The sequence below is a fragment of the Condylostylus longicornis genome, unplaced genomic scaffold (genome assembly GCF_029603195.1).
Source record: "Condylostylus longicornis isolate FDR11 unplaced genomic scaffold, ASM2960319v2 ptg000022l, whole genome shotgun sequence".
Lineage (NCBI taxonomy): Eukaryota > Metazoa > Arthropoda > Insecta > Diptera > Dolichopodidae > Condylostylus > Condylostylus longicornis.
The window spans coordinates 3,987,226-4,005,143 of NW_026577991.1; the positions used below are offsets into that span (position 1 = coordinate 3,987,226).

At 25.0% G+C, this 17,918-nt stretch overlaps 5 protein-coding genes across 8 annotated transcripts in view; 4 read left to right on the forward strand and 1 right to left on the reverse strand.

Moving 5' to 3' along the window:
• The window catches only part of LOC129606866 (uncharacterized), a 56,286-nt gene extending 49,023 nt beyond the window's left edge, over positions 1–7,263 (forward strand). For both annotated transcript variants that reach the window (XM_055517476.1, XM_055517474.1), the window contains 4 exons: positions 6,210–6,270; positions 6,323–6,397; positions 6,641–6,892; positions 6,976–7,263. In XM_055517476.1, coding sequence (XP_055373451.1) covers positions 6,210–6,270; positions 6,323–6,397; positions 6,641–6,892; positions 6,976–7,069 — 482 coding nt within the window. In that variant the 3' untranslated portion in view covers positions 7,070–7,263. The remainder of the gene's footprint in view (positions 1–6,209; positions 6,271–6,322; positions 6,398–6,640; positions 6,893–6,975) is intronic.
• Positions 7,264–8,204: 941 nt separating this feature from the next.
• Positions 8,205–9,166, forward strand: LOC129606815 (protein Asterix). Its single transcript, XM_055517381.1, has 4 exons — positions 8,205–8,426; positions 8,482–8,560; positions 8,869–8,984; positions 9,055–9,166. Exons 1-4 carry the CDS (start codon positions 8,391–8,393, stop codon positions 9,142–9,144), a joined length of 321 nt encoding a protein of 106 aa, XP_055373356.1. The 5' UTR covers positions 8,205–8,390; the 3' UTR covers positions 9,145–9,166.
• A 136-nt stretch (positions 9,167–9,302) lies between these two features.
• On the reverse strand, positions 9,303–11,345 carry LOC129606813 (ubiquitin thioesterase OTU1). Its single transcript, XM_055517380.1, has 5 exons — positions 11,298–11,345; positions 10,977–11,239; positions 10,030–10,589; positions 9,829–9,971; positions 9,303–9,770 (listed from the first exon to the last, which is right to left on the reverse strand). Exons 2-5 carry the CDS (start codon positions 11,149–11,151, stop codon positions 9,701–9,703), a joined length of 948 nt encoding a protein of 315 aa, XP_055373355.1. The 5' UTR covers positions 11,152–11,239; positions 11,298–11,345; the 3' UTR covers positions 9,303–9,700.
• Positions 11,346–11,740: 395 nt separating this feature from the next.
• LOC129606896 (uncharacterized) lies at positions 11,741–13,587 on the forward strand. Of its 3 annotated transcripts, none has more exons than XM_055517518.1 (5): positions 11,741–11,957; positions 12,019–12,618; positions 12,676–12,797; positions 12,860–12,965; positions 13,026–13,587. In XM_055517518.1, the coding sequence occupies exons 2-5, from the start codon at positions 12,477–12,479 to the stop codon at positions 13,145–13,147; spliced, it is 492 nt and encodes a 163-aa protein (XP_055373493.1). In that variant the 5' UTR covers positions 11,741–11,957; positions 12,019–12,476; the 3' UTR covers positions 13,148–13,587. The 3 variants fall into 3 exon arrangements, with proteins under 3 accessions (XP_055373493.1, XP_055373492.1, XP_055373491.1); XM_055517517.1 differs by having other exon boundaries at positions 12,019–12,398; positions 13,026–13,585; XM_055517516.1 differs by lacking the exons at positions 12,676–12,797; positions 12,860–12,965; positions 13,026–13,587.
• LOC129606947 (DNA helicase MCM9-like) lies at positions 13,422–17,537 on the forward strand. Its single transcript, XM_055517595.1, has 4 exons — positions 13,422–13,458; positions 15,078–16,940; positions 16,998–17,462; positions 17,506–17,537. Exons 1-4 carry the CDS (start codon positions 13,422–13,424, stop codon positions 17,535–17,537), a joined length of 2,397 nt encoding a protein of 798 aa, XP_055373570.1.
• Positions 17,538–17,918: the final 381 nt, after the last annotated feature.

Here is a 17,918-nt window from a genome sequence, read left to right on the forward strand (position 1 = left end):
ATTGAGTACAAAAAAAAATATTCTAAATTATTTCTCAACACGTACATTTCTCCATTACCTTAGTTAACATGTAGTGAAAGAAAACATATAAAGATACTTTAAGGTCCCCTTTCTTCCATCCCCCATCCCCTCCCTTTTCATCATTAAAAGATTATTAAAACAAAAATTTGACAAATCTTGCATATATTCCTAAAACACAAATATATATACAATTATTAGTGAAAATTAAAAGCAAGTTATTTAAAATAAAAATAAAATATTAAGAAGAAAACAAAAAATCTTGAATTTAATACTCGTATATACCAATAAGTCTCATATTAACAATTGAAATGTTTATATGTGTGTAGAGAATTTTTAATCATACTCAAACATACGTTCATACTATATGTAACCTAATTCTAATCATTAAAATATTAGTATATGCATTACAATTTTATATGCTCTTTACTTTTAATTAAAATAATTATAATACCACCTCAATTACATATTTTGTCTTCATCAGTCTCTCCCTCTTTCTACACAAGCACAGTCATTCTCAAAATACTTAAAAAAAAAACATGAACGCTCAAATACCGAAAACAACAAAAGTAATTCTTAAAGAAGCTCAAAAATTTTTTTCTTTCTCTTCATATTTTTTTTTATTTTCAAAATTTAACATTAAAACCAACTTTTTATATTAGTAAACTTATTAAGACAATTTAAATAATCATTGGAATTTAGGAGCCCCATATAATCTACCGATGAAATTGTTGAAAACAAAAAAAAAAATCACTCCACATTTGCTCCCTCAACAAATGTACTGAAATGAGAAAAATAACAAGAGAAAAATGAGAAGAACAAAAAAATCTGAGAAAAACTGAAAAATACTTTTTATGTTTCTATTAAGTTCATTAATTTTATTATGATAACAACAGCGATTAAAAGCGTAAAAGGAAGTAAAAAAAATAAAATAAGAAACAAAAAAAATTCATTCAAATACTTTAAGTATGAGTAATTAACAAATTCGACTTAAATAGCTATACGTACATAAAGCTATACTATGTCCTTTACAGAGATGGTATTTTAACAAAAATTCGAAGAGTTGAAATTTCGAAAAACAAAAATATTTCCCTGGAATTATATAAAAATGAAACTGATGGCATTAGAATTTGAAGATTTAAGAAATGAAGAAATGTAATCATTTTAATTCTAAAAAGTAACACCAAAGTTTTTTAACTCATTCATTTAGCAATCAAAATTACGATATAGTCTTATTAGATAATTTAAAAAATTCAAAAAATCGGATTCAAAAGTTCAATAATTTTTAATAAATGTTTAACCAAACAATTTTTGATTTTCCATTAATTGATTGTGAATCTCCATAACCATAATCATAGCACAATATTGCTTTTGATTTTCATTACAGTTATGTATACGAATCAACTTTATAACTTGTACAATCAGCATTTAATTTAATACAATCAGCATTAATAATAGAATGATATAAAATCAAACTGAAATAGGAAAAAGTACTTTAAGGCACTATTTACATTATACACCAAAATCAAAGATTTAATCTAAGTCTCATTGAAGTCGTATATATATGAAAACATTATTTGATATCAGACTTTAAAATTTTGATAGGAATAAGACATAGTAATTTTACTTGGAAAAAACTTAATGTATTAGTTTAATGTACTAGTAAACTAGTTATTTAGTAAAAATTTATTTACTTCAAAAAGTAACTAAGCACATTTTAAATCGATTACTTATTCACAATTTTCTTATGTCAAATATTTTAACTTTCGAAATTTTGAATTACAATCGAACAAAATAGACATGGTTTTATATATGTATAAGCCAGCAACAAAAAATACAAAATTTTTTTTGAATTTATAAAAACGAAAATGGTTATATTTGTAAATACAAAAAAAAATCCCCGTTAATGATTATCACTATATGTATGTACGTATATGTCTATATATATGATGTTGATGACAATGTTGTGAATGATGATGTTGTCTTAACATTAAATATTTTCTTAATTTGAAAATTTCTCTCAAGAGATTTACTATGAAAAATGTTTTAGAAATTTATTATGAGTTCAAAAATAAAATGTACTTATATAAAAAAAATATATGTATATACATACGTACTTACAACCTTGTACTCTTACAGGATATATTTTTCTTTCAGATGTACTGTTTCCATTTACGTAGACCAACTGAAACAAAAAATAGCAACAAAGTAGAATTATTAAATTTTTTCTTGTTTTTTTTTTTTTTTTGCGAAAAAATAATAATAAAAAATTTAACTTTTTCAATTTTAGAACAAGATGAAAAAATCTTCAAGAAAATGTCAAAGCTCTTTAAATTTTGACACGTTGAAAAGATTATTAAGAATTTTTTGTGTTTCGAAAAAAAAAAAACAAATTTTGAAAAAATTACCTGAAAATTAAATATTTAATTGAAATTTTTTAAAATAACAGTTTATTAATCATGTTTTAATTATAAAAACATTATTTTTTTCCCATACAATTACAATAATAAATATTTTGTCATTTAAAATAATTACGAGTATAATCGATTCACAATTATGTATCGATTTTTTATAACAGAATAAATTATGAATATTTTTATAACAGAATAAATTATGAAGAGAGAATGCTAAAGGAGAAGGAATGTCTGCATGAAAAATGAATTTTAATAATGCCAGATTTTTAACAGTGTAAAGTTGATAGTGACCTTGAAAAATCACGTACAAAAATATGTAAATTTATACAGATATACATGTACATACATATATACAGATATTTAAATAAAGAATATTTTATAAAATGTAGTAACAGCACGTTGTTTGACTGATGGCGTTTAAAACAATATATTAAACGAATGTACGCAGTATAAGAAAAAAGTTAAAATTAAGGAAATTTTAAATAAAATAATGAGAAAATTGACATAAATAAACGAAATTTTATTTTTGTATGAGAACTTTTGATTTTTTTTTTACAAAATTCAATGTCAGTGATTATATTAACATGAAAATGAGAAATAATTCACAATATACGTAGACAGGACGCATATGCTTAAAATAAAAATGACATGTAGACAACAATGTATACAATATATACCTTTAATAATGCATTCTAGCCTAATTGATAGAGAAAAGAAAAAAATTTAATAATATTCATGGTAATTTTTCCGAAATGTTTTCATAATTTTAAATTTGTTCATGACATTTTGTTGTTTTTTTTCTATTTCAATGAAATTATTCTGATTAAATTTTATTCTTCTTTACAGTACCTACTTTTTAATATACATAATTCAGTAACCAAAACAACATGCTAAGGCTTAAGCTAACAAAACTCAAAACTGTATTAAAACTATACAAATAAAGAGGCAAACATGCGGAAAAAAAATTCATTTTCCAGTTTAAATTGAAAAATATGGAAATTCAAATGGAAATAAAATTGTGCTTTAAAACTAAATAACAAAGAAAAAAGAATATGAGACGAAAAAAAAAAGAAATCGAAAATTCCATTAAAATTTCATAAAAGTCAACTGGAAGGAATGGTAAAATTAGATACAAAAAAAAAAAAGAAACTCAAAAATAAAAAAAAACGAACCCCTGATTTTTCTACTTATAAAAAACAAATATTAATGAATTTCCTAATACAATTTTACGCTTAAATTTCCTTTTAACAAAAAAAAACAATATAAAAAGAAAAAAAAAACCCAAAAAATCGACCAAAGGATAAGAAAAGTTTTTTATCTTGAAATTTTATAACTTGTTATTTGTTTTTTTTTTGACTCTAAGGACATTTCATTCTCTTTAAAACTATATAGAAATTGTATTTTATTTTTGTTTTATAAAAACTAAAATTAAAAATAAAATTTCTAATTTTTCTATACAATTTTGAAAAATTTTAATAGATTCTTTCTTAAAAAGAATTTAAAAAGAACTCATGAAACATTTCTTATAGCAAAAAATAAATTTTAAATGAACAATTAAATAAATTATGCATTTTAAACACGAATTAGCAGTCGTGTAATTACAATTTGTAATATTGAATCACAATTCTATGTGAAATTTGAAATAATTTTTAGGCAACATTTTTGTCTCTTAATATTCTTCAAATTAATCATTGATAACTTTTATGCTAGATTAAGACTCTCTGGCTCTAACTCTCAATTGATTGAAATTTTTTCATAGACGCCTACGAACTTTAATAAAATAAAATCAAAAAAAAAATGTTTGTCTCAAACACAGACAGTCTAATTGTGTTTCGCCTCACTTTTTATCCATTTTTAAATCAGAATTTTAATTTTTTTTCAATACCAAATAATTCTTCTCATTCGAAAATTACATTACACACGTATATGATAGTTATTCACTTTCTTTTCACTTTTCGAGTAAAATATCGAGATAGACTCGAATATAACATTATAAAAATACGTGATATTTACACACTATTTTTTTCTCACTTGACGAGTACGATACCACGATACATTGAATCGGAACAAAAAACACTATTTTTATTATATTTTCAAAAAAATAGCAAGACAAAATTGTATGTTTTGTAAAATAATTACGAAATAAAGTCACTTAATTTATAAAATTTCAAAATTATATAAATATATAAGGGTGACTAATACAATCAAATAATCTACCCATTTGATCTTATATTTATTTCCTTGTGTTACTCATTCCAATAATATTATCTACTCATTTTATTTGTATTTAAAGCTATACAAAAAAAATTTTTTTTTGAGATTAGCTATTTATTTGATTTCCTTTTATTTTTGTTTTTATTTTTAAGGCAATTGTGTCAATTTCAAACATTTATATAATATAAATGTTAAAATTTAAAGAACAGAATTGATACAGAACAGACAAAAACAAGAGAAACAGGAAATTTTTTATTTTTGTTTGTTTCTCTTTTATTTGACTTTTTTTTTTTTTGTAAGTGCCCTTGAAGAGAATTAACCCGTGAAAAATTAGATTATATTTGTTCATTTTTTTTTCTTTTCTTTCTTTTTATGCACAAAAACGCAACCTTTTCCCTTATAACCTAAAGCCCTAAAGAAGACATATTTTTATATTTTATATACATACATTCATACATAAAGACAAAGCATTAAATAATTTTTTATATTAATATATGAGAAAATAAAATTCCTATAATCTTTGTATTATTTTTATTATTATTATTATTATGAAATATAATTTAAGGGAAATCGTTAACTAGAAAAAAAAATGACAATAGCTCATACATTTTTATGTATAAATCACTGTAAGTTTCTCTTTTAGAAATAACTAACCATAGTACTTGAGCAAGGAATCTTACATATGCTTTTAAAAATTTAAAAAAAAAATTCCCTTTTTTCATATTTACATATATGTGAATATGTATGTATGTATATTAAATTATTAATTGTATATTATTTTGTGTATATAGTGGCACTTCAGTTTACTAACGTAAATTTTAATTACATTTAACATACTTTTAGGCTTCTTACAATACCCTACATTAAATGTACATACATATTTTTATTTAACGTACTCACAATATTCTCATAAAACGAAAATACTCGAAATTTTAACAAAACTGTTGATTTCAACAGGCATGCAATGCAATACAGAAGAAAATGTTCTCTTTTTTTTATTATTAAATGTAATTTTGCTTTTTCTTTTTCTGGTTTATTATTTTTTGTGTGCATGTTGTTCGAAAGTTCTATGCCTCATAATTTCTACATTAAATTTTCTTAATATATTTATTGCACAAAAACTGAATATTTCGAAAAATACGAATGAAGAAAGTGCTTTTACATATGGAAAAATAATTCACTTACATACAAGAAAATCTCTAATCTACTTTGTTCAAATATATTAAAAAGTAATACAAGTGAACCTTTGATGAGCCTAAAAACCTAATTATTACCAGAAAACAATACCGTTTGAGTTCAAGAGTTGAACATTTTAAAATAGTTGTATGTCATTCACCATAAATTTTGTATAACAGGAATTTAGATGTCAATTTAGACTTCATTTTATTAACACCAGGTCTGTCTGGTATAAAAAGTTTTTAAAAACCATTTGAATATATGAATTAATTTTTATAAGATCAATTGCTTAATTTAAATTTTATATTAACATTATAAATTTTATTATTCTTTAATTTCAATTTCTATTTCTAATATATTTCTTTTCTTTTCTATATATTTTTTCAGTCTGTGTGGGAGTTGGTGTAGATATTTATGTTCATGGCCACAAAGCTGGAATTTTTATATTGTAAGTTGTAAAATTATAATTGAAACAAATTACTATATTTTATTTTTTTTAGAATCGGATCAATATTAGTACTGTTTTTTGAAGTAAAATGGGTGATTACAGTATTTGTTCAATTACTTTTTGCAAGGTTAGTTGATGCATATGTATGTATGTATATACACATAAAATTATTCCGTGACTTCAAAAATATAAGATTGCTATGATGCTACTACATATTTTAGCAATTTCTACGAGCACGCTGATTATTAAAAATTTTGAAGTCTTGGAATATGTTATTATTGTTACATGAATGTACACATTCATTAAAATTGTATTTAAATTAAATATTTTTTTATGTATGTACACACAAATGTATACATTTTTTTTTTAGCGAAAATTATTCATCTAGTTGTATTCTGTGCTGGAGTATATGTAGAATTGCTGGAGCATGGCGTTTATCACCATTTTATATTGCCTATGGTACAGCTTTAATATTTTGGCCTCATAATTTATGGTTAAGCTATGTAGCTGGTGTATTTCTAATAATTTTAGCTATTTTAAGGCTATGCACAATATTTAAATTTAGTGGTAATTTTAAAGGTGATGAAGGGTTATTACCTCAACGAGATGATTTTATGGATAAGTAAGCCAATTGATATTTGAATACTTTTTATTATATATTTTATAATGTACATTTAAATTTTTTTCTTATTAATAATATTTTAGATCGGAAGCGGGTGTGACAGAAGGAATAGATGATTCATTTCCAGATATATGTCACACATTAGAAGACGAAGAACCAGTAGACGAAGAAACTTAATTATATATACATATACATAATATTAAATACATAAAATAAAATAAATAAAAATATAGAAATTATATAATAAAATAAATAAATTTTCTTTTCTAATTTATTGTATCATTTTTTTTTTTGTAGTATAATTCTCTTCTATTGTAATGTTAGCAATATTTTTTGATACAAAGACAATAAATGATATAATGTTAAGAGTTTTTTTTCTGTGTAAATTATTTAAAAATGTCTAAAATGCCCAATAACTTTTAGTTTCTACTTATTATGAAAAGGAAATTTTATACTATTTTTTATACTAAATTTAAATTAGACAACATTTTTATGCACATACCTACGTACATATATGTATATGTATATTTACCTTTAATGAGTTTAAGATTCCACCTTAATAATGAGTAAGCAATAAGTTTAATGCCATCTATTTAAATGCTGATCTCATTCTTACATCAAAATATTCAAAATTTGCAATGTTTGTTGTTCTGAAAGTACAAGGAGCACGAAATCAGGTCAACCATTATCTTAAAGCCTTCAGTGAATTTAAAAAAACTTTTCTCGAAGTTCATATCATTCTTAGAGCGGATAATAAGGGCGAGTATCATGTCCAATTCCAAACAAAAATTTTACCCATTTTTGATACGCTCTGAATTATGGTGTATGTTAAAGCATTCGTTACTGACTCGCTTTGCATATTATATACTTTGTAAGTGTACACTTGTTCAGATATTTTTCTAATAGACATTATTTTATTTTACATTTATATATCCGACAGTGTTAACGGTACTTCTAATTCAAAACGGCACGCTTCTCGCTATGACTATGATAAAGATGTAATTATCATATTGCCTTTAAAGACTTCCTTGTTCTTTTTTGGGCTTGACAAATTCTCTATTTGAATTTTTTATGATAAAAACTAATAACAATAGAAAATAAGTTTTGCATAGAATAATCTCAATTTGAAATCGCTTTTTAAATTTTGAGAAATTAAAATGGGAACAGTATTGCTTCTCTTTTTCATAAAATTTCTTCCAAAATAAACTTTGTTCACTGGGTATTCACAAACTTCAAAATCGTTGATACTTCACATCCTCACACATTATTTCCCAAAATGTCAAATTTTGACAACATCAAATGGGACTTTGAAATATACTCTTGTCAAGAACATATTGCTTGCACTAGCTTATCGTAATATTTTTATAGTATATATGTGCAAAATTACATACATACATACATATGTTCAATATCTAGTACGTGAAATTTTTCATTTTCATAAGTAGGTTGGTTATTTATTTGGTTCCCACTCGTTTATTATTCACATATTTTAGTCAAAATGAATTCTACAAATGATCCAAGAAGGCGTGAAAAAGTATTGTAAAATGTTCATAAAAAAATTAGTATTACATAGAATTTAATGTTTTTAGGTGGTAAGATATAAAGCACTTGGTCAAGCAAATGGAGGGGCAGGAGAAGATCTGATGCCTGATTATATGAATATATTAGGTAAATAAAAAATTGCACTACTTTTGCTATTTAAAAAAAATCTAGAAATCATAATACCAGCACATTGCATGTGTACACATAGGATTATTTTGGTTTTTGCAACAGGAATAGATATGATGAAGAAGTTTAAATTAATAAAATAAATTAAATTTACTTATACATAATATATAAATATTTTATTAAAATACTTTATAGAAACGATATTCATACATATGTGTATGTAATCATGATATAGGTTGCTTCTAATACTTTAAATTTCATATTGTACAAAACACAAAAAATCATTTTTTTTTTTAAACAAATTGCAGGGATGATATTTTCAATGTGTGGCCTCATGATGAAACTCAAATGGTGCGCTTGGTTTGCTTTATACTGTTCCTGTATAAGTTTTGCAAATTCAAAAATAAATGATGATGCAAAACAGGTAAGTTTCTTAATAAAATTACAAAATGCATTTTAAAAACATCTTTAGCTAAAAACTCTATAATTTGTAGGTTCTTTCATCTTTTATGTTAAGTGTGAGTGCTGTAGTAATGTCATATCTTCAAAACCCTGCGCCAATGACACCACCATGGGCATCATAACATTAATTTTCTTTGTTTTTCATTACAAAAAAAAAAATTTCCAATAATTAAAAATTTTTATTTTCAAAAAATAAATTTCTATTTATTAAAATCGAATTATAATGTCACAAATCAATAGCAGAATATTCTATTCTATTAAATTTTCAGTAAGAGTTTCAGTATAAAATATGGTTATAATTATTTACCAAATTAATTTTATTGTAAGCAATATTTAAAAACATGTACATATTAAATTCTTAAACAAATAAAATTTTGATGCTCAAAAAAATCTGAAATTATTAATTAGAGACTAACATACAATAATAAAATTTTGCAAGTATTTCAATTCAGCTAACAGTTAATTTATATATTGTTTTTAATTCTAAATAAAAAAAAAATAATTGCGGCAAACTATGTCTTTATAAAATGTGTATGATTAAAATTATAGTTTATGAAATAAACCATATAATGAAAAAGTGAAAACTGGTTAAATTACATACATTTTAAATACATAAGTATATATGTGTACAGTATTTTTTGTTTTGAGGTATTAAATGCTTTTATACTTAAGATTATTTCAAACTTCCCCAAAGTTTGTATGACCTGTTGACATTGCATGCTTTTGAGCTTCAGCTTTTCCAACCAGCCTTCAAATAAAATTAAAAATAAAAAAAATGGTTTTTTTCAGAATTGATTGTGGCTTACATTGTGTCACATTGTATACATCTAAGGGAAAATTTATTAATATCTGTAAATTGACGAGATGATTTTGCTTCTTGTGCTATTTGTTCTGCCTGTAAATAAACACCCTCTTCTTCAACTGGAAAAATGGTTTTAGGTGGACCACCCTAAATCCAAAAAATCCTTTCAATTATGGTATTCACAAATTAAAATAAATAAAATTACCGTTAATGATTCCATATATAAAGGGTCATAGTGTATTCCATCAAAGAGAAGGAAAACTCTCATTCCATAATTTTTATCTTCACCAAATCTATTAATAATAGCATTTGTTATATCTACTACATCAATTTCAATTCCATAAAAACTTGATAATATGGATACTTCTATTGCACCACCCCATGAATCAGATTTTTGAATCCATTCACAGTATTCCGAATTTGGTTTTCCTAATATTCCTTCGTTATACGTTTCTTTGTCGTTTTCAACACATTGAGCAATTATTTGACGCATAAAAACATCACTATCAGTATTTATAACGCCATTTAACACAAAACCAATACTTGTGAAGAGGCAAGAATTATCAGCAGGAACTACCTTTTTTAATAATATTCCTTCAAATTCACCACCATTTGAACTATTTGCCAGGCTTTGCAAATGACGACTCTCCTCTTCTTCATTAGCCAAACGACGGGCTAGTTTTTCATCTTCTTCAACGATATTGGGTCGTTCTTCTATGATAAGTGTATCACCGCTATTAATTCCAAAAGATTTTAAACTGTTACCTAAAATTTAATTATTTTAAATATTATTAAAATATTCAATTGAATAGATATTAGTTATACTAGTCCCTTAACAAAAATTAATTAATCAATACTAATTACATACAACAGTAAATGTTCAATAATTTTCTATACTTATTCTTTGATTTCTCTTATATAAGAGCAAATTTTCAATGAAGTTGACGCATTTAATTTAATAAATTTAATAAATATATATACGTTAAATTCAAAAAACTAATTAAAACATATTCTGCGTAATGCATTTTGTTTTTCTTTCTAAAATAAAGTAAATAATATTCATATTGTTTTCACATCCGACAGGAAAAACTTGTATAACGAATTTAAGAGAACAAACCACTAAATTATAATAAATCCAAAATACATACTCACTTTCATTCGATATATCTATAGATTTTGGTGGAAATCCTATTAAAATATTAAATGATGAAAATTTTGTAGCTTCTGTAACTTTGGATTTCAAATCTTGCATTGTAGTTGACTCTTCCAAGTTATTTAAGACATGTTGACCTTGCTTAGTTTTTAATTTCAAGCTATATCGTGTCATTTTTATTTTCTCACCCGAATTCAATTTTAACTTGAAGTTAATATAATATTTCTAACACGTTACCAATTTAAAATCGAATTTTTAATACCTAAAAGAAAATATTTTGTTCTCAATCTTGTTAAGTATATAATAATCAGAAATCAGACATTTCTGAAAAATTGTAATCCTAAACATCAAAGTTCTTGCAAAGTATTAAATGACATTCTTTTTTTCTTTGGCAGGGGTGAACATATTAATTATTGACTACAATGACTTAGTGCATTTTTGAGTAGTTCGAAGTAATCAATACCATATTATGCACTTAAATAGTAATAAATAGTAAATAAAATTATACTAATATTAATATTAAATTTTAAAAAATAATTAATCACTTCAATTTTAATTAAATTGTCGTAAAGAATAAATTACCTAAAAAGATTTTATTGTTTTAGGAAAATTTATATAAGTGCTGCAAAATACGACAAAAATCGATGTTGAATGAATGATACAAAAATGTAATCATAAAATGTTTGACATTCGATATAATTGTGAATTTGAGGTTTTCAATATTACTTCACATATTAGTATAACATAAGGCAACTGCACAAAATTAAAATTTAACATTCTTTAATGTTTACAAATTATAATTCAGTGTACTGGACTTGAATTATGAAATTTGAAATAAAATACATTTTTAAAATAAATAAATAAACATTTTATTATGGCTGAAAATAAAAAAGAAATATTCAAAAAGGCAGAACGCGAAAAACATTTGAAAGATTCTATTTGTAAATCAACTTCAATAGAAGATAATAAACAAAAACAAGGTAGGTAATCATTATTTTTGTTTTGTATATTTTTTCTCTACAAAATTTTTCATATTTTTAGATCCATTAGTTAATCTCTATGAGCTTTCAAAAACCTTAAGTCTTCATGATTTTGAAAATGAAATAATAAAATATCCGGAGGGAGAAATATTTACACAAGCTTCTAATGATTTAAGGTTACGAAGTAGTAACACAACTCAAGACTTTCCTGATGATCAATCAGAAAAACAAGGACTTAATAGAAATAACCTAGATGAAAGAAATTCTAAAAAAATGTCATTAAAATATAAAGCCGCTATTCCGTCTTCCAACACCAAAACGAAACAGCTTGCAAGTAAATTTACTTATCAAATAATAGCTTTTACATTAATTGCTGTTAGCATTATAGCAGTTTGCTTAGTAGCCATTTGTGGATATAACATATATTTATCTGATGAAAAGGTTCGTAAGTTTGAAAAAAAAATATGTCCATTTAATAAATTAATAAATAAATATCCCTTGGAAGAAGAAAGTCTATGAATGACTTTAAAATATGAAATTGAAGATATCATTAATTTTAAAAATTCTGAAAAACCAAATATTTATTTATTTTTGCAAAACCAAAATATGATTTCAAACCATATAATGAAAGATATTTGTGATTTATCGGCTTCTTGTTTCGGTAACATAAAACGAACTATATTATTTTAATGATTCAAAAACGGTTAAATTTTTGTAGAAAAAAACTTAAAACCAATTATTATTGAGGGGAATGACTTAGATTCAAGCCAAACTGTTAATCAAATAGCAAATAGCATTGAAGCAAATGAAATTGTAATAATGTTGATTCACTTAAATGGGGTATAGCGTTTTTTAATACATTTACTGTTAAAAAATTTAATGCAAGACTCTAAATATTTTAGATTTCTGATAAAGCAGCTGAAACTTTGGATTTAGTATTTGAAAATGGACTAGTATCAAAGAAGCTTGTTATATTTCTATCTCTCGTAATCAATCGTGATCTTGAAGGTAGGATAAATCATATTTTTCAATTTAGTTTTTTAATTTTTCATTTTCATTCAATTATAGGACTGTCTACGCAACCAATACAACATGTTGTACGTGATTTTTTTACACCGTTTTTAGCAAAGAAAAAAATTGATATGTTATTATCTCTACTTTCTAAAAAGGTTTTTCATTTGAAATCGTAGAAATTTCAAAAATCCTTTTTGTATGGATTGCACTCATAGAACGAGCGATTGTTTTTTGCACAAGTTTTTCATTTTTTTTGTAGTAATCAATATGTTGAAAATTTTTCACTTATAAAATAGTAAGCAAAAATTTTGAGCATCTTAATTGGAAATTCTTATGACATGAGTTTCAAGGGGTATGTATTCCCCTTTTTCTAACATTAGCAGTGAAAAATTTTGCGTGGTCTTTTAAGGTTTGATGTAAAATCAAAATTAAAGATCTAATTGATAATGAATGACTATCAATGAGATTGACGAAGTGTTTTTGTTTTGTACCTGGTTTCTTTTTATTTTTGTTTAGAAAGATCGCTTGCGTTTTAGCATTCGTTTTTTACTCTTTACAGGCAATTTTTTTTTTTAATCAAAAATCACTTGTTTTATGATTGTGCAAATTTTAATATTAAGAAATTACAAATAATGTTGAAGATTTTTTTAATATTCAATACTTTTTATAATTTGCAAATTCATTTAAAATTTTAGGTTAGATTATTTTATTTTATATATTGTATAAAATGTACATATTTTATAATATATAGCAAATAAAACAAAATATGTATTTTATAATTCCCTTTTTAATCGTAGTTATAATAATCCTAGTTATAATAATATTCACTTAAGAATATTCACGCTATGCATACATATAAGTTCATACAAGCTCCTTTCTTACACATACGGTCGTTATCAGTTAATCCGTATGTATACACTGGTCGTTTTTTTTTCATTACCTGAATTTTCATACTGTGTGCAAACAATAATATAAAATAGAAATTGTTTTTATAATACAAAATTTGATTTTGAAAAGAAGTAAAAAATTTTAAAATCAGTAATACATAGTTCAGAATACATGTTGATTATACCAGTTAAATTTTTTACCTTCTAAACTACGTTAATTTACCAGAAAATTTGTAAAATATCCTTGTAATCCTTATTAATGAACTACAAAAATATTCATTGTTGTATAATCCTTTGGATCAGAATTATTTGTGTAATATAAAAAATATAATAAAAGAAAAAAAAAGATGTATAATAGAATATGTCCAAAGAATCTACTTTTTAATGAATAGTATAAAAATAAAGTAGATTCAAAAATAAAAATTTGAGTGAAAGAAGAAGACCAATTTGGAACTAGCCACTGATGAAAGAGTCATCGTGCTACCATAGCTAACCGTGATCATAAAGCAAAACTAAATTAGTTTATTCACCTGCCATCTCTAATTGATATTGAACAGATGTTTATTCTTTACTTACCCAGCATTTACACGTACAAGTTACTTGCAAGAAAGTTGCAATACATACAAAAATTTTACTAACACATTGAAATATTTCTACTTGCTTGTTTACTTGCAGTTCAACTTGCAAGAAAATTTTGCTGCCAGTAATTTGAGCAAGTAATTTGACATATTGAGAAATTCACAAAAAAAAATTTGTTGTTTTGATTTTTTTTTTTTTTTAATTTAAAATTTTTGAATTTTGTTTTGAAAAAATTAAACTTAGCAAACTTATGGTTTCTAAAATTTATAAACAATTATATATATTGCTAGTTGTTTTCTTCTCAAAGACATTTTCAAAAATTAACTTGCTAAACGCCTACATCATAATAGCAAGTAATTTGACATTTCGAAAAACTAATTGACAATTAATATTATACAAACTTGCATGCAAGTAACTTGTATGTGTAAATGCTGGGTTAGCAATATTTTTTTGACATTTGAATTAGGCGGAATTTGTTTTTGTTATTGTTTATTATTCAAATTGAAAGCAAAGTAATAACGAAAAATAAATAAAAAAATTCATTGAAGAGCATAAATTCATTTTAAAATCAACTGTCTAACAAAACAAATTAAAAGAATGTTTAGCGAATATGAAAAATTTTTGTATGACAATTACAAAGGCGAAATTAATAATTTATTAAACGATCATTCAGAATCAGTTCATGCATCAATAACAGTGAGTTTAAATACTTTGAAAATTCAAAATGCTAAGCTTTATCGAGAAGTTATTAATGACATACATAAAATAGAACGTGAATGGGACATTGCATTATTAAATATTCAAAATAAAATTGCTCAAGAAGATTGTTTTTTAGATTCCGATTATACAATTAAAGAAAACTGTCATGTTCGATTTACAAATCTACCGATTAACGAAGATATTTTATGTGGCATTTTTCCAGATAATGAATGTATAGGACTTTTTGTTCAAGTTAAGGGGAATGTTATCCAAATGTCACAAGAAAAATTATTAGAAATTAAACGTGAAATGGTTTGTTCAAAATGTAATTCCACTTTTATCTTTGAAGCCCAATATGGGAAAATGTATAAATTTGATATTCCAGAGCGTTGTCTTAATATAGGAAATTGCAAAGGTATACTTCGACTAAAAAATAATTTACCTAAACCTGAATATTGCATGGATTTTCAACAAATCAAAATTCAAGAATTTGTTTCCACAGATTGTGGAAATTATCCGACATCTTTAATTATATGCCTTGAAAATGACTTGGTTAATTCTTGTAAACCAGGTGAATGTGTAACAATTTGTGGGGTAGTAGAAGCACGATGGCGAAGCTTAAACGTTGGATCCCGAGGACTACATGTGTTGTCGTTGCGGGCAAACAGTATAGTAAAGGAAAATAATAAACCCAATAACATATGCAAAGATTTTGACGAGCAAATGTTTTGTGCACAAGCTCAATGGCAAGAAAATGTTGATAGCTTAGGTTTAATTAAAGCTCGCAACTTATTAGTAGATTCTATTTGTCCAGAAATAATTGGAATGAGTTACATCAAACTGGGGCTTGCTCTGGCCTTATCGTCTGGATTTCATGCTAAAAGAAAGAAAATAAATGAAAAGCGAGATCAGTCTCATATTTTATTAGTTGGAGATTCAGGGTCAGGAAAATCCAAAATGCTAAATGCAATTTGCCAAATTACTCCAGGAGCAATACATACAAATGGTTTAGGTTGTTCTGTAGCAGGCTTGACGGCTGCAGCCTTCAAAGATGGCAATGATTGGAATTTGCAAGCAGGCGCATTAGTACTTGCTGATGGAGGATTATGTTGCATAGATCAATTCAATTTAATGCATCAACATGACAAAGCTGCTGTACACGAAACAATGGAACAGCAAACGATTAGTATCGCCAAAGCTGGTTTGGTTTGCAAATTACAGACTCAATGTATTATATTAGCATCTGCTAACTTTAAATCATCAACTAGACAAACAACTGAAAAATTTTTGCCTTCCAATTTGGATATTGGAGGTCCACTCTTAAGTCGGTTTGATTTAATTTTTGCAGTAAATGACGACCGAGAAATAGAAATGGATTTGCAAATCACTGATCACTTACTGAAATTGACAAAAAATGCTTGTGAAGCCAGATACTTGCAATTGTTAAGCCAACAAAGATTACAATCTCATTTTGCAGCAATAAGGGAAATCAATCCTAAGTTTCATAATCTAGCCCACATTGTGTTAGGTTCTTATTATAAATATTATCGATCTAATTTTGAGCGTGATCTATCTAGAACAACAGTTAGGATGTTAGACAGTATTAATCGTTTGGCTCAATCGCATGCTCGTCTAATGTTTAGAAATGAAGTACTTGCTTTCGATGCAATTATTGTAATAGAATTATTAGAAGCAACATGGGGGTTTGGAAAAATCATAAAACCACCGCATTTTACAAAGAAAAGTGAACAATTATTAATAGACGACAGCACAATATCAATAATTTTGGATGCTTTAGATCTAAGTGATATAAAAATGAATATTATAGAAGAAAAACAAAAAATTTTTGGTTACAATATAGAAGTTAATAATTTTCAGACGAAAACTGACCTGGAATATGTATCGCGCAATGATGCTCAACAAAATAGTCAAAGCATTTTAAGTGCTGATGAGGAATGCAGAGAATTTCTCGTTGATGATAGACGAAATGTAACAAAAGAATTTAATATAACAAATCGAGAATATTTTCATCAGCATATTGAAAATACTAATTTACGAAAAAATATCTTTTCTAAAGAAGCAAACGCTTTAGAAGAAACGCATAATATATTAATATCTAATAAAACTGAAAATGAACAATCTCTTTGTAAATCTCGAAAATTTTTAAACAAAAATGGAACAAAGAAACTTCCTTCACATTTTATAGATGATTATTTTGACGATGGATTTGAAAATATTTTGTCCCAAGGTAAATTTGTTGGCCTTCCACATAAAATGGTCGAAGAATCAAGAACTAGTTTACATAAAGAAAATACTAAAAAAGGATGTAACAAACCTGATTATCATAGTGATTTCGAAAATATATTCAGGTCAACTAGCAGCAAACAAAAGTTACAAATGAATTCAACTCCCCAAAAATTAAATACTAAATCAATTATCCTTGAAAATGATTACAATTCTAAAAAGAATTTTGTTGAAAAATCTTCGGAAGAACTACTTTCTAATTCAAATTTAAATCGATCATCCAAGTCAATCAAACTCATAGGGGAAAATGAAGGTACAACAGGTTTTTTATTAGAAAGTACAAATGTTTCAGTTGGAGGAAAAAGTACGAATCAAGTAAAAAAATTTTGGAATTTTGCTCAAAATTCTGATTCAGGATATAAATTTATAAATAACAATTTTAAAAAGTTTAATAGTCCTTTAAGCAACACAAACGCCAACAAAAGGCCACATTTATTTGATGACAATGAAATAAATTTTAATTTAGATTTACCAGAAT

Coding starts and splice junctions, on each gene's coding strand:
- LOC129606815 (XM_055517381.1), top strand. CDS start 8,391: ATGAATTCTACAAATGATCCAAGAAGGCGTGAAAAA. Junction 8,427..8,481: donor ATCCAAGAAGGCGTGAAAAA/GTATTGTAAAAT, acceptor TAATGTTTTTAG/GTGGTAAGATATAAAGCACT. Junction 8,561..8,868: donor TGATTATATGAATATATTAG/GTAAATAAAAAA, acceptor AACAAATTGCAG/GGATGATATTTTCAATGTGT.
- LOC129606813 (XM_055517380.1), bottom strand. CDS start 11,151: ATGACACGATATAGCTTGAAATTAAAAACTAAGCAAGGTCAACATGTC. Junction 10,590..10,976: donor TATAGATATATCGAATGAAA/GTGAGTATGTAT, acceptor ATTAAATTTTAG/GTAACAGTTTAAAATCTTTT. Junction 9,771..9,828: donor TGTATACAATGTGACACAAT/GTAAGCCACAAT, acceptor TTTTATTTGAAG/GCTGGTTGGAAAAGCTGAAG.
- LOC129606947 (XM_055517595.1), top strand. CDS start 13,422: ATGACTATCAATGAGATTGACGAAGTGTTTTTGTTTT. Junction 16,941..16,997: donor TTTGGATGCTTTAGATCTAA/GTGATATAAAAA, acceptor GTTACAATATAG/AAGTTAATAATTTTCAGACG. Junction 17,463..17,505: donor AGAAAATACTAAAAAAGGAT/GTAACAAACCTG, acceptor AAATATATTCAG/GTCAACTAGCAGCAAACAAA.
- LOC129606896 (XM_055517516.1), top strand. CDS start 11,852: ATGGCTGAAAATAAAAAAGAAATATTCAAAAAGGCAGAACGCGAAAAA. Junction 11,958..12,018: donor AGATAATAAACAAAAACAAG/GTAGGTAATCAT, acceptor TCATATTTTTAG/ATCCATTAGTTAATCTCTAT.